Below are 24,155 nucleotides of genomic sequence, written 5' to 3'. Positions count from 1 at the left end.
TTCTGTTCTGCTATACTTCAGGAGCACAGTTTGATAAGTAACTTTCTGGTAGTATTACTTAATCAGTTATTGTTCTTCTTTCTTCCCGTGTACAGTGCTGATAAAAGCCTTTGTTCCTCTGTATTTGATACTGCTGGAGGAAAACTTCTTAAAACTGGACTGGTTAACCAGTCTGCCTCACTGTGAAAGCTACGCAATGGCTGGGGAGGGTGGCGGGGTGGGGTGGCAATGTCTTAGGCCTGTGTTTCCCCTGAGAAGTGTTTCCATACTGTCCCAAGTTGGCACTGTCAAAGGGAAGTAGGAAGACCATATGAACATTTAGAAGTACTGATGAAATAGTGATGTGGTAGAAAAGCATAGTTATGTTACCATGAACACAAATTGGAACTGAAGTTCCATCATGACCTGTTCTGACTACTACCTGCAATTATGTACTGGAGTGAAGGTGTCCTGGCTTAGGCTTTTAATGTATCCCTGAGAAAGCAATGTAAATCGAGACTTAAATTATTTTAGCAAAGCAGGCTAGCAGTAGCAGGCAGCAGGCTGATGGTTATTAGTTTGTTCTCTTTCCACATTATTCCTCTAAAAATTTTTCTTCCTATACCTTTTTTAGTTACTCTGTGTTGATTTTTCAATTTGCAGTTATCTCCTAAAGAGGGTAATAACTTACCTACAGAGGCTGAAACAGAAGAAAAAGAGATGGATTCAACAAAGGAAGATGACGTACCTTCTGAAAAAGCAAGTAGTGAAGTATGTGAAAGCTTAATCTTTTTCCACAAAAAGAAAAACATTTCAGTGCTATGTCAGTTGACTTATAAGTTTAATCTCTGAATACTGAGAAACTACAGTTACTACCAGGGTAACTGTCTCGGGAGCAGTTTAAAATGTAAGACCTCATATGCATTCAGTTATGTTTATAATTCTCATTGAAGTTAACAGGAGTTAACGGTTTCCTCAGAAAGGAAAATTTAGTCTGGCTTGTCTGTAAATTAAATTAAAACGGGTGAAACAAAGTGTTTTTATCACTTACCCTTTGCAGCAAATATACTTTTTCAAAGGACTAAGGAGTTCAAATTCACTAAAAAATGACTACATACCTTTTTCTAAAGAAACAGTATTATTTCTTAACTGGTAATTAAAATTTCTTTCTAGAAAACAATGATATTTAAAAGCAGAAAGTGTATTCATGAATGTTAGGAAATTTTTGCCCAGAATATGTACTATAAACATCAGTTATGTGATTGCCCAGAGAAACTTAAAATCACTTAAAATATACCTTAGGTATGCTAAGACTTCTAGCATTATTTTTTGGTTTTTTTTATCTTCACAGGATGTGGTGAAAACAAATGATACGTCTATTCCTAAAGTTGCTAGAAGAGGAAGAAAAAGAAAGGTAACAGTATGCTTAATTACTTTCTTATTAGAGCCTTTGGACATGATGATCCCGGATATTCTGTTTTCTTTAATGACAGATAATGCACAAGTTAAGGTGCTTGACTCCCCCGCCCCTTTCAAATAGCTGAAAAATTTGTAGGAATGAAAGGGTTCCCAGAGGCTGTTTTACTACTTGTAGTTCTAGCTGAAATTAATGCAGAGTAGGAGCTCCCATCTTTTCCCAAATACGTCAGTGTAAGGAAGAAATGTGAAGACAAACTGTTGTTAAGCCACTAACAAAACAATCTCTTTAGAACCTCTGGAAAATTATTTAACGTCTTCACTGCCCTAAATCCAGCACTTAAAATAATCTTACTTTTCATGAAGTTGCACTTTTGTGACCTCTTCAACCTGCTATAAATCTATATAAACATATAAATCTATAAAATGAAAGGAGTCCCAGTTGCTTGCTTAGCTTGTTCCAGCATTAATGTTCCTCTGGTCACACATGGCACATCAGGGCACTGACCCAACTGAAAACTAGATTAAAGTGGGGCAAAGTATAATTTTAATTTGGAACCATTTCCTATTTTAACTTGTTACATTACTACTGGCAGCAGGGATGGATGACAAGGTGTAATTGCCACAGATCAGTAGCATGCTGAATATTATTCATTTCAGGAAAAAGATATATATAGGTTTTTTTTTTGTTTACAAAAATAAGTTGAATTTTTAAAAACTATAACTTCAAGAATACCTTATGGGAAAAAAATCAAATTTATATAAAATTAAACCTAAAATTAAAAAAAAAAAATTGTCCAGTCTGGGACAGTGAGACATTGAAAGAATGTGTGTGAGTGTGCGTGCATGTGACTTCAGCTTGTAAATGAGACAAGAACCTCTCAGGTGACGCTGCAAAAAAGAGCTCTTATTCTCACCTTTTCTTAAAGCACTCAAGTCTTCTGATTCTTGGCATTAGAAGGACATTCAAGCCGAAGAAGTTTTCCTGTGTCATGTGTAGTAGTTTGAGTTGACAGACCTGTGTGCGGCACACACTGTGTGGCAGGGGGTTAACAGAAACTCTCCACACTACAGGCTATTGCTGAACAGAGTAACATGGTATTTCGGGGGACCTTGTGCTTGTGGATTTGAACAGAAGATTGGCTACACACTTACTCAGTCTTGAATACATTTCTTAATCGCCTTAAGAAGCATGGTGTTTTGTTGTTCAGGGATTGTATAAAAAAATTACAACAGGTATCTTTCTGTCCTCATTAAAATGATTCATCTATAGGTCGATGGAAAACACAATCATATAAGAGATGTTCCTCTCCTTTTTTTGATTTAATGTATGTGTTTGTGTGTGGGTTTTTTTGTTTGTGTTTCGAATAGCCATTTATTTTTGGTTGGCACAGTGAATAACAGTAAGATATATATTTGCCCATGTTGCTGCTAGCTGATGCTTCGGCATTCGGGACAGATAAATATTAACTTCCATGAATATTTTCTCCAGACATTATTTTTCCAGGTTCTCTTTATCTGCATTTACAGGATATTTTTGCAAGGAGACTAAGATGTATCCTGTATCAGGATCAACTTTTGTCATAAGTTCTATCTCTCTTTCCAAACCACCTTCCTAAAATGACAGTGTGTTTGAAGTTCACTGTATCCAGTTAGTGCAATTTGGCACATACTGATTTTTAGAATGAATATAGCAATTTTTCATTGTGGATGGCTGACTATAGAGCTAGAAGCTGTTTTTTTCCCTCAATGGCTCCATCTACTGGTATGATATAGTGAAGCTCTAGGGAGATAATAGCATTTGAAAGAAGAATCTTTGTATAGGGGAGAAATGAATTTACCTACATAAAAATGGTTTTTGGCATGCTATTATGGTGATCTTAAAAATGCTTGTAAGTCTGTTTTCTGCTTTGTACCATGATAGTCTATTGTCCTGAAGTTGAATGTGCTGGTTTAAAATGGTAGAAAAATATTACTGTATGAGTTAGTCATGATATGAAAGGGTGAGGTGAGTGAGATTTAAGTATAATCTGTTATTAAATTTAGGAATTCTTATTGTTTCATATTTGAAAAAATATTATGACAATGCTTTTCAATAGCAGTTTAAAACTGCTATTTCAGGAAGCAGTTGAGAAATAGGTGCCCTATGGTTTTCACTTGTGAATTGCATTCTTTTAAATTAGGCTAAGAAACAAGCTGAAGCTGAGAAAGCAGCAGCAGTGGCAACAGCAGCAGCAGTGGCAGCGGCAGCAGCTGCTGTAGCAGTGGCTCTGAAAGTCAGCCCCAAAAGAGGAAGGCCAGCAGGTAACTTTAAAAGAAGAATTTGATATTTTTTCACGAGAAAGACATCTTAACAGAAGTAGTCAGAGAATTTACTGTCCCCTTATGCTAAACTACTACAGAATATTTTGTAACACAAAAAGCGCTTTTGTGATATTTGGTTATAATGATAAAACATCTGGCATTTCAAACTGAGGAATTTAAGATATAAGTGCTAATGATTTAAATCCATTTATGCTCAGCTGCCTAAGATTTGTTGTATTTGTGTATGTCACCTTTAGAAAAACCTTCATAGAATGCTCCTAAATTATAGAGTATGCAATAAGAGCTCTTTGTGCGCTGTTGCTCCATAAGAGTTTATATTCATCAAAGGGCTATGAAATGAATAGTAAATTATTTTTGAATATACATAAAACATAAGTAAGAAAACAAGAGCTGGGGAAGACTGTGCCTGTAGGTGGAGCTCATAGAACAAGAAAAACAAGCAAAGAGCTGGACAGACTTATTTTAAAAAAATTTAAAAGCAATCTGTATGGATTGGACAAATGAGAAGAAAATAACTATCTTTTAAAACAGTATAATTTGAACCATTTGCTAATAAATCTGAAGTGTTGTTTTCCAAGTAGCAATGATCTAATTTATTGGAATTTTTGTGGTAAGCTTGCAGATATGTTTGAATTGGTCATTAACTACTACAGCAGAAGACAGTTCTTTCAGCAGTTGAGTGCACTGTATAAGCATCTAGTCTGAGAAGCAGATAATTAATACTTTATACTCTGCATCTGCTGACACTGTGAAAATAAGTTAGAGAAAGTGCAACCATAGTTAACTAGACTTAATTACATTTGCCTTGGAAGCTGCAAGGAAATTAGGTACTACTTCAGTCCTCCACACAATTTCATTAAGCTTACTAACTGTATGTCTTTTATATTTATGAGTTTTTTTCCTCTTTTAGTATAATCAAAATTCATTTAACTGCCCCCTGTAAGACCAAGAAGGGATAATAAGAAATCTTTCATCCCCTGTATAAAACATGTTATTGGAAGATGCAGCCTTATCTAATGTTGCTATGATGGATGCGTCTCTTGCTTAGCGGTGCTATATACTAATGCCAACAGGAATTCAGACACTGAGTATTATGTTTCCTAACCACATGTTCATTGTGGTATCAGGCGAGCACTTTCTTGAACTTTGAACCTGTCAAAACAGCATGCTAAGTATTTTTGTTTTACAGAATTGAAAGGTATAAATGCCAAAAAGGCAGCCACTGTATTTATCTTACTTTAATACTGGTGAAGCTGAGGAAATATAAAGTTTTACTGTATACCATACTGTGGTGGTATACACTTCTGAAGAAGAGTGATGGAAGCTCCAAGATATTCCTAAAAATATTGACAGTAACCAGGCTGAGTATACATGTGCACACTAAATTATTTTTTCCACTTATTTCTGGTTCTCAAATTTCAGACTTCTTTATATTAGCTATGCAACATTTGAAATGATACTGAGTGCTCAGAGAAGTGGAAAAAACGCAGGAATAAGTAGTTTAAGCTTGTGGTTTAAGAGCTACTATAGTATGGAATAACACTGTAATTTTTCAAAGAGATCTTGATCAAACTTTGATACACAGTTGTAATGCTTGAATTTTTTACAGTAACGCAGTAGAGTAGAGATTGAAATTCAAGTATTGCTTGTCTTCTGAGTAAGAATCAGTACTCATGGACAAGGAACCGATAGCGGCTTTAGACTAACTGTTCTTTCTGTATAAATACTAGCTTCTGAAGTAAAGATCCCAAAACCAAGAGGGAGACCCAAATTGGTGAAACCACCGTGTCCTTCAGAGGGTGACCTGTGAGTTGTTGGCTTTTTGATTTGTTTGTTTTTGATGTAAAATTTCTTCCTTGTAAGCCAAATGGTGGTTTTTGACAAGCTTGCATGGTAAGTACTGTCTTGATATGTGTTTGCCTTGTAGTATTCAATATGAGTTAGTTTGCTTTGATGTTTTTATTTACAGCTTGGGCAATTAATAGATAGTAGCTCAAGTTAGTACAGTTTTGGAACATGAGATGGAAGATCTTAACCTTTTTAATTTATAAAATCTGTGCAAAAGTCCTTACATATCTGTAATGTGGTGTTATTTGTATAAAAGTGAGATATGTGTGAAGAGAATATTTGTGAAGAGGAAAGAAAAGATCATGTAAAGCTTGCCTAAAATATCAAGTGGTCTTATATTTTTGTTTCAAAAGCCTCTTCCGAGTGAATTCCAGCTCTCTTACTGATCTGCTACCTAAATTTCATTTTTAAAGTATTTAGTTTTCATGTCAAGCTCTTACTGTTTCTAGTAACTGAAGTACAAGTTGAGCACTGGCATTTTCTACAGGCTAGTAAATGTGCAGTTTCACTACATATAAACCTTAAATACATTTCATAAAGTTAGTTTACAGGGTTTAGCAAACACTGCTATGTAGTCCTTGGTCCTGCAGACACTTATGCATATGAAGAACATCTGATCATTAACTTCTTGTGGTGTTTTTGGTTTTATGCATGTATTTCAATGTTTGTTTCATTGGAACCTCTATAATTGTTATTACTGTATTTCTCTTTTGCATAGATAATAGGCCTCTCTTTCTCTTTTGCATAGATAATAGGCCTCTCTCTCTCTTTTGCATAGATAATAGCTTTATAAAAACACTATTTTTTTGAAGAGTCTTTAGATTAAAGAACTAAGGGTGAACTAACTTTGTAACTTACTATTCTGTAGTTTTTAAAAAATACTGAATTAAAAGAATGTGATCGTTCATAAATATTGCTTATTTTGTAGTGTTAATGAGGAGGAGAAAGTGAAGAAAAAAGGACCAGAAGAAAAGCCCAAGAAGCAAGGGAAAAAAGATGAGGAGAGTCAGAAGGAAGAAGAAAAACCAAAGAAGGATTTTGACAAAAAAGAAGGAAAGAAAGAGGCTGAAGCAAAAAGGAAAAACGCTGGGAAAGTTGGTTCTGTGTCAGCTTCTGATTCAGAAGATGATGGAGAAGAACAAGAAGGTGACAAGGTATGTTTTGTTTTACTGATCTATTTCTTTTAGAGCAAAGTAGTTCACTGAAGATGTTTCTTGAAGCTAATCCCAGGTCTTCAGTTTCGTGTAGTACAGGTTGGAGCCCTGTGGCTGGCTAATTTAGAGGTTCTGCAACTTTTTACTCCACATGTCTATCTGTCAAATAGTTCTTTCAGTAACTTTTTCGGTATTTTCCAAGATAAGCATCTTTTCTAAGACACTCGTTCTTAAGCTGGATTTAAAAGTAACGGTCATTTATTTTGTCAGAAAGCTTTTTTTCCATATAGATTTCTTTGAATGCATAGACTTTTTTTTCCATGCATGCTTCTAAGAAAGCCTTTGGCCTCTATGGACTACATTTTTGAAAGGTATAGAGCTGTCCCTAGCCTATTGTTCGGGGTTTCTTGATTTTTATGGTGTTTAGATTGTTTTTTTTTTTAATGTGGTAGACAGAGAAAGGGAGAAAGCACTAATATCATTCAGAACTTATCAGTATGTGGAGGTCTTGTATTTAGTCGCAGGGAAAGCCAGTTCTTGACAGGTTGTTCATGGACCAGTGTTGCTACAAAGACATTTAGAGCGGGTAGGTTTACCTACCTGTTTATGTGGACAATGATTTAATAGCCTTGCTTTTTAGTAGTCTAAAAAAATCCTTCTCTCTTTGCTCTTCAATCCTAAAATCCTACATAAAAACAGAAGAAAAAAGGAGGAAGAAGCTTTCAGGCAGCTCATAGAAGAAACATTATAAGAGGCCAACATGAGAGAGAAGTAGCAGAAAGAAAACGTAAGCAAGAGGAGCAGGTGGAATCTGAGCCGTGAGTATATTTTAACATATGATGTCTGCAAGTTGCAGGAATACTTTGAAACTAACAGGAGGAAACAAAATCTGAAAAAGATTCAGTCTAGTTTGCACTGTGTTCTGTTGTTCTCTCCCCCCATCCTTTTTTGTCTAGCACTATTTACCCTCTTTTAAGCGGAGAGTAAAAGCTCCTCTTAATGAATATGTACTATTGTGGGAGGATGGGAAGAATTGAACCTAGAAATTAAGCAATGCCAGTCTTTCAGTGACTTAGAATTTCTAGCAGTAGGCCAGCTGGTGGGTTCTCTTTAGAAGTATCATTTTTCAGCACAGCCATGTATTTTACCTTAGGTCTGGAATACATTAGAGAGACTGGTAGGATCTATTAGTCCATGGCTTTGGATTTTTGATCAGATTGTGGAATGCCTAGGGTTCCCTGGAAAACATTTCCTTCTCTGTCTGGCAGCTGGAGCACACACCGTCAGACAGAACAAGGAAAAAATTAAGACTTATGCTACTCTGGCACTGCAAGGTCAGTTGAGTGATATCAAGAGCAGTCTGCATTCAGAAGATAAATTATCACAAATGAATCAAGCATGAGCATGGAGAGAAGATCCTGCCAGAAACTTGGGGGGTGGGACTGTAGGAAGAAATCTGACCCATTCTCAAGAGCTATTCTGCAAATGGGTGAAGAAGCTGCCACCGCGAGAGCATGATGTTCCCATCCCCACAGTTGGTGGGAGGGCAGAAGAAAGGGAGAACAAGGTAAAAGTCCTGAGAAACAGGAGGAGGATAATGGTCCCCTTCACTTATAACAACAAAATTCTAACTTCTTCCCATATATTAACAAAAATCTAGTTTGTTTGGGGCTTTTTATCCTCTAGCCCTTTCTCCTTCTCTTCCTGTCATTCATTCCTTCCCTGGAAATCTAGTATACTCCCCTTTTTTGCCTGTAGCAAATCTAAGCATTTCCAACTAAAGGAAATGCTAAAGACTAAATTGCCCTTACCTTTTTTGCTGCTCTTAATGTATCACTATTTAAATCTGACACATGCTGATGTCTTTCTGCGGTCAACTGTCATATATTGATTTGATTATTCTAATTAAATCTCTTTTAAATGGTTTTCATACTTCATGCATTGGAAAGCAGATAGAGCTTTGTTTCAGTAAAATTAAAGCAGCCAATTATCTTAGTGACTGCACAGCTTTGATTATAGTTCATGACTAATATTAAGCACAAAACTTAATACTAATTAAAAGTGAAAAGACTTTTTTTCCTTTTGTGCTGTCTGCCTTCAAGTTCCTATATTAATATACTGAATATAGGCTGATTTTTTGGGGGGGGTTACTTTTCTTATCACTTTAATGTCCATTTTCCAGTCTGTGACTACTTCATTAGTGTTAATATTTATATAAGCCTAATAGTGCTTTTTGCAAAAGCCATGGAAATCTCACTTTTTTTAAAGGGCATGAGTCTATGCAGTTGCCAACTGAAGTAAAATCTTATGTGTTTGAAAATCTTTGATTCTGTAATTGGATAGAAAATGAAAGGAACATAGAAAATGTCAGATGTGCAGGACTGAACAAATTCTGGATGCATATTGTTATGTCAGGAAAATCGGTTACAAAATATTTAATCATAACATGCTGAAATATACAAATTATAAAGTGAAACTCTGAAACTCCTCAATAAGACAAGACTGAGGAGTTGTTAAACAGGGTTTCATGATATTTTCTGAATAAAGAGTTAAAAAGCTTGTTTGAAAGGCTTTTATGATGTCCGTGTTTCTCCTGTAACTAAGGTGGAACCAAGCTTTGTATTTTCCTGAGTCCTGGTTTTATTTTTAGTGAGGTAATTAGAGAAACAGCCAGAAGACTTCATTGAATTTGTAATAAACCTTCTTCCTTTATTATTTGCTTCAGGAATATTTAAATTATCATTGATATATTACAGTCAGTTGTAGGATGCCTAACTGTTGATTACATGAGAAAATAAGTCACATAGAACTGATTCAAGAAAGATCAGTCTCTTTCTATAATTCCCTGTGGTAAATTTAAATGACAGTTTTAAATTTCTTTGTCATTCTATTCAAAATATTTTCTCTCTCCATAAATCTGTTTTATACAATGCCGTTTGACAAATTTCACATGCAACCAAAACAGATAATACAACTTGGAAATATGTCTTGTTTTTAAAATACTGTAATTTGCTGCTTCTAGGAAAAACCATCTGTCAGGGAGGAGGATTTATTATCTGCAGTATCTTAGATGAATAAATAAATTTCAATAATTTATTGCAGTCTTTGAAAATCAGGGTTTGGCTTTTATGTTTTAACGTGCTAATGTTTGACTGAGACAGTACCTAAAATATTGCATCTCATTAAAAAAAAATAGTCTGTTCCTCAGTCTTTTTTATTTAAAAGACAATGTTGTTAAAACACTTTAACATTTTTGATAGGCAGAGTAAAGAAGAAAGCAAGAAACCAGAAGTTAAGAAGATGGAGAAGAAGAGAGGTTAGTGTAAAGAAGCTAAACAGATATTTCTGGTCATCTTAAATTTTGAACAGAAATACCTATCTGGATAAGACAATTTACTGTTAAAGGGGTGTAGGGTTGTTGAGATCTCAGTCCAGTATGTTTGAACCCCGACCGTTTCCTTCAGATCTGTGAAGCTGTGCCTTCTTGTTCAACATTGTTGCCTCAGTGCATTAGAATAGGTCTTCAGTATTCCCATTTTATTGTCATTTGAGCTTTTAAACCTTTCCCGATGATCACTTCTGTTGGTGAAAAAGAAGCAAAAGTTCTGATTCTTTGAACTGAATCATTTTAGTTCTTTCTTCTCACTTTTTCCTGTCTGTTGTCTCATAGCAGAATAATGTGAAGTGGCTCTTTAAGTGTCTAGAAATTACCTTTTCCTAAGCAAGAAACTTAGATGCTCACTGTGCTTAGATGGTCACTGTGGTCTTGTCCACTAAGTCAGACTTTCATAAGGATAAGTCTTTTCCCTTTTTAGTACTTCCTTCTTAGCTGTTTTTCTTTAAGGGCAGTCCAAACTACCGCTAGCTTTAATCCGTTACATAGTAAAGATCCAGTGGCATGGACTCCAACCAGTTCCAATGTTGGCAGGGGAGAGAGTTTTATCTAAATGCATCCAAGACAGACTAGACTTGTATAAAAACGGTTTGCCTGCAGTATTGTTCAGGATGTAGTCACTTGCACATGACAAAAATCCACGTAGGCATTCAGCACAAGTGAATTAGAGATGGCATCTTCATTTGCCTTGCAAACCTGTTAGATCATGTGTATTGCAAAACATTTTATTGGATGGAGTTGGACAGTGACTTAAATGGTTTTGTCCAGCTTACTGAAAAAAGAAAAGCATCAATATCCAGATACCCTTTGATCAAAGGCTTTCCAACTTCTTAACTCTTAGTATTTAGTGAAACGTCCTTTTAACCTCGTGGACAAATAGAGGGTGACAGCTGGATATTATAACAGAAAATTATTTTCAACTTATAACTCCTAAGGAGAAAAGTATATATGTTGCTAATAGTGTCCAGTTGAAAAAAAGCTATGTACTCTATTTTTGATTGTAAGCCCTACAGTGTATCTGTGTGCCTGTTGTGGTTATCTGATGTGGTTTGCCTGTCCATTTTTTTTTATTCTGTGTCAAGTTCAGATTTGCAGAAGGGTTTCTGCAAAAACAAATGTGATATGATTAACAAATATTCATGCATACTATTTTTAATCTTTAGAAACATCAATGGATTCTAGGCTTCAAAGGATACATGCAGAAATTAAAAACTCGCTGAAAATTGATAATCTTGTAAGTATATATTTTTTAACATATATATGTTCAGTTCTGGCAGGAAACACTTTTGGCATGCATGTTTCTCTTAATTAACATTCTGAGAAGGAAAAGAACTTCTTCAGTTTGAAAGATAACTATACTGTTCAAGTGAGGGTACTATAAACACTAAAAGGTAGATTGTTGAAACTTGTTTCTGGTAAATTTATTATGAAGTATTTTTAACCAGAAACATTCAGACAAAATTCAGTCAAATAAAGCACCAGTGCCAGCTGAGCTTGAGCCATGCAGGGGCACCAGAAGGAAGCAACGAATGTTGGTAGTTGCTCTAGTGGCAGAGGCCCTCATCTGCTAACATGGCCTGTCATCTAGGCAGGTTTTTCAAGGAATAGAGCTTTCTCCCCCCAACCTTTTCTTTTTAAGCCTATTTTAATTTCTAGACCTTTGGTGCTTTAGAAGGTGTTATTAGAGTTCAAAGGTGTAATTAGAATTCAAAGGTATCAATGTCTTTGTTCTGGTTTGCTTTTCTTTTCCCCCCAGTAATTGAAAGCTCAAATCATGGGACCAGACCAAAAATACTTAACCAGTCTCTTTTCTGAGATCTTCCAGGGGATGCAAACCTTTGAAGACCACGTATATTTACAAAATTGAATAAAACACGTAGAAGAACTTATTCTTCCCAGCCCCCTTCTCCATTCCATGTACTGACTTTCTTTGACTGATAATGTGGTCATCTCAGAATACAATCACATGGAGAGTATTGAAAGGGGTTCAGCCTTTGATTTCATGAAACTTCATTTCTTGAAGGCCATTTAAGTAGAGAAGCACTGTAGCATAAGCAGCAGAAAGCTGTTTCAACTCGGGCAGTTGTGCTGTCAGAGTTGAGCACAAAACTTTCATTTTCAGTATGGCCTGTCCTTCAGCTATTTTATTTAAGGCAATGCAGATATTTGGACTTGAAATAATTCTCCTTAAAGTTCAAAATTTTACATCCCAACTTAATGTTTTAGCCCAAGTATATCACTCTATTGGTGTATCAAGATAATAAATTTCCCTGAAATAATAATTAAGAAAAAAAAGAAACAACAACAATCTTAAATTCAGAGACATAATAAAACAAACATCTTAAAATACGAATAAGAGGAAAATTGGTTGTAGAGTTAGAGCAAGAACACTTAATTTATCATAATCATATTTATTAAGTAAACATAATAATAATTCTATGTAAAGTAGCCCTGATGTGGGGATTTTTTCATACTTCCCTTGAGAACAGAAGCTAAAACTTTGTATAACTATACAGATTATTATCATGACCTGTGCTGGAAATGAATCTTCTTAGTTCTAAATAGAAAATGAAATAAGCAAGAGTAGCTGAAGAAAAGGCAACTGACAGTTACGACTTAGAGGTCCTCTAAGAAGATTTTAGTGCACTGGGTTTTGGAAATGGATCAAAAGATCACATTGTTACTCCTGAGTTTCTTGTGTAGTGCATCATTTATCTATTTTTCTAAGTCAAAAGACTATGAAGATAAAGTTCTATGTACTACCTGCAGTCCACTTAAGATGCTTTGCCAGCTTCTCAGTGGCTGATCAGTTGGGAAAAAATTGCATACAGAAAGGGTTGAACATTTGGAGAATCAACTTTAGGCGCTAAAGTACTGAAACTGCAAAAGTAGCATGAACTTTGAGGCTGCATAATGAAAGCATAAAATTGTTATTAATTATAGTTATTCAAATAGCATGTGTCTTTGGCATGGTAATAGCTGAAATGCACCCAGTGGTAATTTTTGTTTGCAGGTTTGATTGTGTAAATTGTTCTAAACTTAAGTACATAGTCAAATTAAGGATATTATAGGCAAGTACCAGTAAGCATGGAAAAGAATTTAGGGTGGCTAATTAAGGATTATTAGCACTTAAGCTAACCCTTCAAACTGCCAACTTATTTATATACAGGATGTGAACAGATGTATTGAGGCTCTTGATGAGCTTGCATCCCTTCAAGTCACAATGCAGCAAGCTCAAAAACATACAGAGATGATCTTGACTCTAAAGAAGGTGAGATCTACAATATTATTCAATATAATTTCAAAAGATAAACATGTATTTTCTTTTAAGAAATTGTATTTATTTACTACTTTACAGTATGTAAAAGTCCATAATCTTTCAGTTTTAAGCAAAATAAATTAAATTAAGAATTTCATCTAGCACTTCATGAAAGTACACAGGTATGTAAACAGCTGATTTGTTTTACTGCTTTTGTTTTAGATACGGAAATTCAAAGGTAGCCAGGTTATCATGGAGAAATCTACAATGCTATATAACAAGTTCAAGACCATGTTTTTAGTTGGGGAAGGAGATTCTGTTCTCTCCCAAGTGCTAAATAAGTCACTTGCTGAGCAGAAACAGCATGAGGAAGCCAACAAAACCAAAGAACAGTGGAAGAAAGGAACAAACAAAAAAATGGAAAAGGACCAAACAGGTAAGTTCTTAAGTGTTTAGGTTTTGTTTCTTTTCACTCAATCTCCATTCATGTTGAGCATCTTCAAACATTGTTTGAAGTTAGCAGGAATTCTAACTATCTGTTAAAACCTTCATACTATCTAAAATACTCAAAAATAATATTGTTATAACTAAGTTTCAAGTTCAAGGGTAAAATTTGTGAATATTTTCATGGCTGTGTTGTCTTTATTGCTTCAAGGGAATGGCTTTTGTAAAAAGTGAGAATGCAGCACTTCTTACTTCGTAATTTCTTAACTTCACTAGCTTGGGGGAAAAAAAAGATTAAATATTAGGTAGAGCAACATACTACCTCCTTTCCTTCAAGTGACTTTTTGGTGCTTATGTTTCTACCTTTTCTTTGCTTAATTCCCTCTACTAGTCTCTTCCTATATCATGCATGCTACTATATGTAGCAGCAGCTTCTAGCCGTCTGCATCACGCACTTTCATGATGTGTGAACAGTAGCATAGTCAGGGACCCTGTAACAGTGAGGCAGTCTAACAGCAAAGGAATATTTGTCATTGGGAAGTAAAAGTCTTTATGCTCTTGGCAGTACTGTGCAAGCTTAATCAGGAGCTCTTGTCATGAAATGAAGTACAGCACAATATTGAAAGTTTTTCCATAGTAAAAATACTACCCAATAACTTGTTAAAAATAACCCCACCTTTATGAAGGGAATATAGTACCAAGATACTCTTGTGTAGAGGAACAAACAGAGGTAAACATACTAGAAAGCTGTGCTCCAAAGATGTTAGATCACTGAAGATGTAGGAATTGTATTCTTCTATTAAAATCGTTTAGATCCTTTATCTCCACAAGCAGTGGACAGAATTTTGATTTACTTTGAACTTGAATCCTGAGAGAAGAATTCAGTGAAACTGTTTGAAGGCTATGGCACCTTGAGCTGGAATAAACAAGCTGCTGTAATTGAGGTGACTGAGGATGTTAAGGATTCATTTTAATTGTAGTTGAAATACCACTGTATTTGTAACTACTAAGGAAGCAAAGAAGGACTTAGAACTTACCTTAATATTTTATGGTGAGATAAAAGCAATGTGTGATGTAGTGAAACTTCCACATGTAAGACTCTTCCCAACCCCAGTGATAGACATGGTTAAGTATTTGAATAAAGAATCTACACTGAAGACTTACTGCAAGGTGAATGATATGACTAATGAAGCCACTCACCATTTTTCCTATGTAGAAAAGCAGAAAACGCTGGGGCAGAATTTGGTCTGTCAGTCAAATGGAGGCATAACAAGCTTATTCAGAGTAGCTGGACACCTCATGGAAGTGGATTTTTCTCTTTGCCACTAAGAGAAATCCTAGTTTCTCATGTTGGTATTTCCTCTGCCATTTTAAAAACTGAACTGCTGCATTCTGCTGAACTTTCACTATCAAGTACCACAATTACAATAAAATAATAAAAAGTAAGAGCAATTCATTTGCTACTTTAATTCCTAATTCTTCATCTCTCTACTCTGTTACAAGGTGATTATAGCCTTCATATTATTTCATTGAATTCTTCTCATGGCAATTAAATTCAAACTCATTTAGAGCAAGTAAAAATAGATCTAACTGCTAGAGCATCATCTTCCTGCTTTTTATTACCTTCTTAGCCTGTAAATATTGAGAAGAATAGCGTTTTGTATTTTTCCTGTACTAGCAGGGTAGTTTAATAGAGATTTCTTTTTTTGTAAACGTATAATTTTGAATAAAATGGAGTGTCAATTCTGACTTAAACCTAGAATGACATTGCACAACAATTCACTCAAAATTCACTCACTTGTAATAGCAGAGCAAAACATTTATTCATCACAGTAACTGAGAAAAGGATAGATATTTCTTCTTTGAGTTAACTACATAGTATATTTTCATGCTTATGACAACTGCATGATGGATATGTTTACTCTTCAAATAGTTATGTTACTGTTAAACACTACACTTTTTTACTTTAACTGATGTAATGACTTACTAGATAAAGTGTCATATTTTGATTATATACATATTCATTAGAGTTGAAAATAAGTGAGGATCCATGGAACTAATAACTTCTCTCAGTTAAAGTATCAGAAATTTCCAAAAGTTGTCTGGCTACAGAATAAACAACTTATTGCTGCCTATGTGCTATTTTCTCACTGCTTGGCATATAAATAAGCATTAGCCTTACTATCTGCAGTCTGGCAAAACACAGAAAGAACCAGGAATCTCTTGAAATATATATGCTGATCACATCATTTTACATAAGAAAAATCATGGGAGGAGGCTAGGCAGATGGAATTTTCAGAAGTTGACACCATATCAGTTCTTGCATTTTATACTGTTTCAGCAGCTAGGTATCAAGATCAGAGAAAGACATTTGTAGTGTTTACGACAAACAGTGGAGAAACTCTTTGGGTCATCTTCTACCAGAGTTTTGCTTTCTGCAGTACTGTTTCTCCCTCCCCTTTGATTTTAAAGGTTCCAAGGTACTCAATGGAGGGTCTGAAACTCAAGACACCAGCCAGACACAACACAATGGAGAGAACACTGAGGAAAAGAAAGATAAGCATGAAGCTGGCAGTAAGAAAAAGTGAGTTAACTACTGAACAAGAATTTGTTCTGCTATAGCAAAGCAACATAAATAAAACATCCACAGATTTAATTACTTAATCATGTTTAGTTGCTGTTTTCTTTACAGGGTTTTCTCTGAACTGTACAGAAGAATAATAGCATGTTAATTTTGCTCAGGTTTTGAATGAACACTTCAAAAATTACTTCACTCACTTCTACAGTGTACATAGAGGAAACTTTAAGGGATGGGCTGTTAGGAGGAAAAACAGCTTGCAGTGAGCCAGAGCAAAGTATACACCTTCTGTATTTTAGACTACTCAGTGTTGTTGAGTTGGAAGCAAAGGATGTCTGAATGAAACTGTACAGACACTAACAGGATTTATCAAGGTTTTGTAATATCATTTATTCAAATCAGTGGCAAAGCCATTTACTCTAATCAGTTTTCTATAATGTAGCTATAGAATTGCCCAAATGCAGGTAAACTGCATGCTAGAACTTATGCCTGTGAAATTTCAGAACTCTTTAAGTGTGACAGTTCTACAGAAGGTGAGACACTTACCTTATCGTTTCCAATCAAAAAGCCATAAGAATGCTTGTTTTTTTTGGAGGTAAAATTTAACCCTAGCCCCACTGCAAAAGCAACTCTGTGTCCCTTTCTTCTGCCTTATAAGGTAGTACTTTGTAAACAAGAGACACAAACCAATTCCTCTTGAGGAACATAAGGAATACTTAACAATTTTGTGAAAAATGAGGGAAAGGCCTAAAATCAAGCTTGAGCTGAATTGTTTTGTTGCAGTGCTAATTCATTTTCTCAGAGCACTCTGCACTTTGTGATCATGGATTCTTCTTGTCCAGCTGTATCTGCTGAAGAAAGCTTTCTTTCCATCACTGTTCTCATACTTCTGAAACCAGGCCAGAGGAACCTACACTTCCCCAGCATTCTTTTGGCTGTCTGCCAAGTTAAAACTCTACATATCAGTGGAATATTGACTATTATTTGCAATAGGGTAAAGTGTTTTTTGGTTTTTTAGAGGAATATGATTTTTGCTGAGAAGTAGCTGTGGAACTACTGCTTTCTGATTGCACAACTTTCAAGAATGATACTTGGGATTTTTCAGTTGATGATAAGAATGTCAAATTCTCATTCTGCCTGAATGAGTGGCATGTTACAGGCATATAATTAAGAGATAAGCATAGGTGTTCAACCCAAGTTATGCAGCACAGTACGCTGCTTAAATAGGTGACTTGGCCAAAATACAATACAGTATTAATGCAGTGCAACACCTGATTTATTTGAAATCAGTAACAAGCAGTTCAGTAGTGGAATATTTGGTCAAGCATTTGAAAATAAATGACTATTTAAGAACTGGTTCTCCAAAGCAAAAATTTTCATGGCCTGCTCCCTTCCCTGTTCCTGCAGAACCTGACAACAGTTGGATTTTGCAGTGGCAGACACATAGTCAGTTTGTCTTTTATATTTGCAATTAGAAGAATAAGGATATTTGGGTGCATACATGACACTCCAGTGGATATTGGTCAAAACAAATTAAAGGCAGATACTTCAGATACTTAAACATCATGCCTAGAACAGGCTGTTTAATACAGTGTCTCAAAAAAGCAACTTATAGACAAGTCAATTTATATCTTTAGTATTTCAGTAATTGCACTTGTACCTGTAAAACTTGCAGGTTTATCTTCCATGAATGAGCTAATGGGGGGTATTGAGTTCTGCTAATAGTCATTTGTCTCTTTAAATGGGTGCAAGTGTTCGCATTGGCTTGAACTGTACACTATCCTAATGCATTCTTTGGCTTATCTAAACAGAAATCAATCCAGTTTATGTTAACTCTTGTATGACTACTTGAGAGCAGTTTCTCTGGGCTTAGCTTACATCTGTGGTCAAACAATATACATAAAACAGAGCTGTCTTGCTTAGCCAAGTCATTCGTACCCCCTCTTAATAAACACCTTGCATGTTGAGAAACACATCCACATACGTGTTCCAAATTCAGGTAAGCCTGGTCTGGCATCTCTGTCCATCATACAAACTTAGATTCATTATTTTTCATAAATTATTTGCAGTATTAAGTTGTTTAAAGGAGAGACACTGGTAGGCAAAATAAATATGAACAAATCATGAACATACCAAACATTTCAACAATTACTCTATTGCATCTAAGCAAATTGCTTGCAGATTTCTTCTCAAATCACACAGCTGTCTCAGTTCTGAACTATAAGTAGCACTGTACCTTTACTTTCTTTGTTAGAAAGGAGATGTTTTCATACCTTTCTGAAGATGTAATAATTCAGTAATTTTGGAAGACAATGGAATTGCATAACTTGGTATGTCCAGAGTGACTGGTGCTTAAGAACCACTTTCTGTTCTGTGTTGATAGGGGTATATACTGCTTCCTTGTGTTACTTTCTTAAAGTTTGGGGCACATGTTGAATTTTCCCTTGGTACTAAGAAAAGTCACAATTGGTAATGTATGTTAAATGTGCATATCTCACATAAAAAAAAAAAAACAGGGTTCTTTTTCCCATAAGCTAACATATATTTTGCAGCAGACTAAGGAGAAGCACCTGAATGGAACACAAATCAACCTCTGAATGACTGCCGTTCACAGATTGGTGTTATATTAATGCAGTATCAATCAACTGCTGGCTTACCTTAATGTTTAGGGCAGGCATCTTAAGAGAAAAGGTAGACAGTTGGCATTGCTAACTGCTTCAGTTCTCCAAACTTCATCTACTGATGAATGTACATCAGCATCGCTTATTCTAGTAAACTCCTGTAATCTAGAATAAGACTTGCTCTCAGCTTTTTTACATGGTCATTAATACTGCTTTACTATATTTCTAGGACATCTGGTGAAGAGAGAGAGCTTGAAAAAACATCAAAAGAATCTGCCTTTGAAAACAAATGACACAACTGGAGTGGTTTTTTTTAATAAGATTAAAGAAGATTGTTAAGTTTTGCATTTGAAATCTATAGACTGCTGAAAGCTTTAAATAATTTTATAAGCATAGTATTTTAATGTTAAATTTTGTGGAATAAAAGACCCTTTAATCTTGGTTTTAAAAGTACTTAAACACTTTTGCCAATAGTTTCGTCCAGTATTAACAGGTAACACATTTCAAAACATAAAGACAAAATTCCATTTAGAAAACAAATGCTTATGTTACATGAGTTAGAGTTGTAGTATATTTTTATTTGACTACTGTATGTTTGTCTAGTTAATAGCAGGAAAAAGTGTAAATACTTTTAACTGCCTAATTGCTTCATTTGTATAAAACCTCCTCCCATTCTATAATACTGACCTGTTTGTGCATAGTTTTTCAACACTTGTCAGGATGTCTTTACACTGTGTTTTGTAGGAGTTGGAAGCAGCATTTTTTATAGCTGTTAAAATGTTAATGTATGGGTATACTTGATCACTTTTTTAAAAAAGTTTAGTTCTGTTCTTGCAAAACATTGTGCCAATTTACTGCTATGTGACTTTTCATGGTTTGCTTTTCATTTAAGTATACTAGAAAACTCTGGTGTTTTCACTGAACCTATTGATACACCTTAGTTGGAAGACAGTCTTGAACAGTTTCTAAAATTAAAGAATTTAAACTGATGTAAGGAAATTGGCTCCTAATAAGTTGTATAAACTAACATATCCCTATGGATTATAACTACCTGGTTTTAGTTTCAACTGTGAAAGGAGAGCTTGACCATGGCATGAACTTGGGAATTTGTAACTTTGTTTCTGTAAAACTTGCAGTGAGAAATTTTAGGGGAAGTCTTAAAAGGCGTGAAAGGCATGAGATATGCATGAGCTATACTGAAAAGTTCCTCATGAAATATGCACCTTGCCTTAACATCAGACCTAGGAGAAATTTGTATATGACTAGAAAATAGTATTTGACAGAGGACACCCAGATTAGAAATTAGTTGCCATGTATTGTATCACCTTCAAGGCAGCAGCAGAAAAACACGACTACACCTTCAGGCCAGTGTTTGTGAAGGTTTAACTCACACCAACAACTCACCAACAAAAACTTTTAGTATTCTAGAACCACCAAAACAGCATGGTATCAAGTAATAGAAAGTCATTATTTCTTTTTTATGAGCCTTGTAAAATTGCCACAGCCTTGTCGGGCAGCCTGTCTGCTTTTTACCATGGCATTATGAGGAAGGAGGACCTCTGCTTACACATAAAACAAGGCATATGGACTGCTGTGGATGGCATCGAATACAAATTTTTTCCCATTTCAAATTTCAGCAGATTGGTACAATCTTTACTTTGCTGTTCTGCTTTTATAGTAGTAATTGGCACTTAGCAACAATTAGCTATTCAGTAATAGGAAACAAACAATTTCAATCCTACATATCTCATGAACTAGGCCAGGTGAAGTTCTAATTCCTCTATTACTCTTCTCAAACTTTTCTGTTTTCCAGAAGCTGAAGATGACATTTATTGTGAGATTAACACTTTTTTTTTTTTTTTTTGCACTGAAGTCCAGTACTACATATTCTAAAGTAATTTCTCCTCCTCTTAATTCTGAAAGGCTAAAAAGACATCTTTGTAGCACTATCCATGTTCTTTCTAACAGTAGGCCAGAAAAGCAAACTGCGTACTAATCTTATTTCAGGGTCATAGCCCAGCCTCCCCTTCTATTCACAATTATGTTCAAAACAACAACCCAAAACAACCCTCACTAGTGACCAGAGATGCAGAAGAAAGGAGGAAAAGGCCCCAATCCAGAACTCTAGTATCTGATATTTACTGCACAATCAGTCATAAGTTTATTCTGTTTAAAAATGCTGTTCTTTGACAAAGGTTATTTCATCACCTTTGCTAGTTTGCACTACTTACTGCATTGATTGTGTTTAACTTGGCCATAATCTGTGAAGGTGACTGTTTTTTTTCTGCTAAATATGCCACTCCTCCTGTCATGTGTGCAACATGAAGTTACTATAGATAGGCTGCTGCTAATGCCTGTTTGAAGTAGTCTGACTAACTCTTAACTGACCACTTGTGTAATGGTACACCTGAACACTGTTTATTGCTTGCATGCTGTCCTTACCAGAACCTATTACCTTACTACCTTTGTTTCATTATTACCTAAGTTTCATTAATCTGCAAACTGGCTGCAATATTAAGAATAGGCAAGATTATACTTTGGTAATTACATTATACTTAAGCAGCACTACTTGCCAGCAGCTGAATTTAGATGCCTGTTTTACTGAATTTATACACCAAGCTTCTTAACATTAACTCTGCATGCCTTCTGAAGACTAATTCACTACACTGAGTAGTTTAGGTTTTATATATGCAAAGATGGTTTTACCCCTACCCTGCCATAGTACCCCACCACCATTTTTAATCACTTTTTCTACGTCAGGGGATAGAAACACATGCACATGTATATATCTGTACTGATTGTTACCACCTTCCTGCCATAGGTTGCAAACTCTGTATGCTATCTTTACCGCTGTCTTAACCAAGGAGGGAAAGAGGTGTGAAGAGTGTCCAGGGAAGGCTTACATCTTGCTCAGAGAAGCATGCTCATAAACTATTTTTTGTACAAAACATGCAGTGGCATAAAAAAAATAATAAAAAAAAAACCTCATATGCAAAGTTTTGCTGTTTTAATATACTGATTTGCATATTCCAAGAAAGGCAGAGGCCCTCACATATTAAATATAAGGCCCTTGACATCCTTTCTTTAGTATGTCACATAGATTCAATAGGCTCAGGCTGAAGACAGCTTGGGGGTGAGGAGGCACAGGTAGAGAAGATACATAAGTTACAGGTAGGTCAGATAGTCTAAATTTTGATGACACCCATAGCTAGTCATCCAAACAGCTTATAAAACGAGTTCTTCCGTGCTACAAACTACAAAAACTCCAGGAGGCAGCTGGATTGAAGGATGGACTGATCTATTTCTATACATACGCCTTGATCCAGTTACCACTCAGTAAAAACTATTTGGTTTTTAAGCTTAAGAAAACACTTCAGAGTTGAACTACCATGTCATACTAGTTAATGCAGAACATGCTATACAGGCCTTTATTCTGCTAATTATTTTGCAGAAGCCCTTCAAATACAGACTTGCAGGACTTAACTTACTACTGAAAGCAATACACTGAACTACAGTAGCACTATCGTAAGGATGGCTGCCTTGAGAAAAGTCTCAAGCTACAGGCCTTTAAAAAGGTTAATGATTTAAATATTGAAGCCTGTGTTTACAGAGCAGAATCCACTTATGTGATTACTGGAAGTTAAACCTCAGTATGGGAAAAGTTTTAGTTTGCATCAATATAGTTAGATTTTGCATATGTGAAGCTCCTTGCACCCTCCCTTCCCCCAGGAAAAAACATGCAAGTAGTTACAAAACAACACTAAGATCGCTGGAAGGCTCTTCACGTGCATAATGAATATATAGTTGTACGACAAAACAAAGTGCCTGCATAGCAAAATTCAATAGCTTGCAGCTCTTGAAAACTGTACCTTGAGTCAAACCTGGAATAACAATAGCCTTGACAGCTCCCAGTCTGAAGTTCTTCTTAGCAGGTAGTCATGATGTTTGGCTTCCACAAATCTTGAGTTACAGCAATTGCAGTGTTTTACAACAGACTACTGTTAAGGGGACAAACATGTCTGTACATGTATGTACAACATACAACAGCATTCTCTTTCAGCTTCCAAATACAGGTGGTTATTGCTGAATAGAATTTGCCTTTATACCCAGCTAGTCACAAAAAGTATTTTAGTGCTTTGGGAAAGTAAAAGAACATGTTTCTCCCACAAAAGTTTTTTTCTATAAAGATCTTCACTCACAATAAATGGGAATTCTCACATAGGCAATATATGGTATTTATCATTCCTTTATACCCAAGGCCTTCTGACCAAAAAAGAAGCACTGTGTATTTCACAAGCATGCCAGATACCTTGTTCTCAGTCTTATTACTAGGAGAAAGCGTAGTGAGCTAAAACACACCTGTGTATCACAACTGTCTGACAGACAGCGGGTCAGCTGTTCCAGTGCTGCAAAGAGCTGAGATGAAGACAAAGATGAAACTCTCCTTGTACCCTGCAAGGCACTGTAACACACTATCCATTCAGGTGCTCAGGCTTCTACTGCTTGAATTTACTGCCCATTTACTGTCTGAATTACAAACCAGGAGAAAATACCCTAAATTCACAGAATGTCATCAACTCCAAGAATGACCACCTCACTTTTCAGGATGCTTAAGCATCTTGACCAATGCTATCCATGAGCTGCGTCTCAAGAAAATATACCACTTCCATGAGCTGAGAACCAAGTAGGTAAGTCAAACTTCTGTAATCTCCCAAGGAACAAGGTGTTTCCTTTTTGCAGAAAGGGGACAAGACACAGTTAACACACAAAACTTGGAGTGGGATTAGTTTTGATAGTAGAGTCCCCTACTTCCAGAGTTAAATTTACTATAGCTCAAGCAACTCAACAGGGCTGCACAGTGTTTTGTAATTCAAGTGCCTAGGGGTTGTTGTAACAGTGTTAAAAGTGCCCAGGTAGTACCTGCAAAGTGATGCTGTCTATAGGAATCACATTTTGCTTTAAAACTTTACACCAGCAGTAAAATCAGAGGGGCCTCCTCTTTTCCTCAGCACAATAAATGGCGTTCTGTCTCACTGGCACTGCTAAACCTTTATTACAAGAGAAACTCCAAGACTGGAAGTTTGAGGTAACTTACAACAGTTCACACTGCCAAATTACCAAGCCTTTAAAAAGCTCA

General features: G+C 35.7%; 2 protein-coding genes across 6 annotated transcripts in view; one reads left to right on the top strand and one right to left on the bottom strand.

Moving 5' to 3' along the window:
* PSIP1 (PC4 and SRSF1 interacting protein 1) overlaps positions 1–20,007 on the top strand; it is a 32,048-nt gene extending 12,041 nt beyond the window's left edge. For 4 of the 5 annotated variants that reach the window (XM_064501309.1, XM_064501305.1, XM_064501307.1 and 1 more), the window contains 12 exons: positions 643–750; positions 1,331–1,393; positions 3,579–3,699; positions 5,451–5,526; positions 6,497–6,722; positions 7,422–7,540; positions 9,983–10,038; positions 11,280–11,350; positions 13,286–13,387; positions 13,598–13,811; positions 16,292–16,403; positions 19,248–20,007. In XM_064501309.1, the coding sequence (XP_064357379.1) occupies positions 643–750; positions 1,331–1,393; positions 3,579–3,699; positions 5,451–5,526; positions 6,497–6,722; positions 7,422–7,540; positions 9,983–10,038; positions 11,280–11,350; positions 13,286–13,387; positions 13,598–13,811; positions 16,292–16,403; positions 19,248–19,311 (1,332 nt within the window). In that variant the 3' untranslated portion in view covers positions 19,312–20,007. The remainder of the gene's footprint in view (positions 1–642; positions 751–1,330; positions 1,394–3,578; positions 3,700–5,450; positions 5,527–6,496; positions 6,723–7,421; positions 7,541–9,982; positions 10,039–11,279; positions 11,351–13,285; positions 13,388–13,597; positions 13,812–16,291; positions 16,404–19,247) is intronic. The other variant, XM_064501308.1, reaches the window with a different exon arrangement.
* Positions 10,104–24,155, bottom strand: part of SNAPC3 (small nuclear RNA activating complex polypeptide 3) — a 35,383-nt gene continuing 21,331 nt past the window's right edge. The window contains exon 8 of the mRNA XM_064501312.1: positions 10,104–10,301. Within this exon, the coding sequence (XP_064357382.1) occupies positions 10,211–10,301 (91 nt within the window). The 3' untranslated portion in view covers positions 10,104–10,210. The remainder of the gene's footprint in view (positions 10,302–24,155) is intronic.

Source organism: Dromaius novaehollandiae, chromosome Z (genome assembly GCF_036370855.1).
Source record: "Dromaius novaehollandiae isolate bDroNov1 chromosome Z, bDroNov1.hap1, whole genome shotgun sequence".
Lineage (NCBI taxonomy): Eukaryota > Metazoa > Chordata > Aves > Casuariiformes > Dromaiidae > Dromaius > Dromaius novaehollandiae.
Note: the sequence above shows the minus strand (reverse complement) of the source record. Positions and strands in the feature narration are given on the sequence as shown.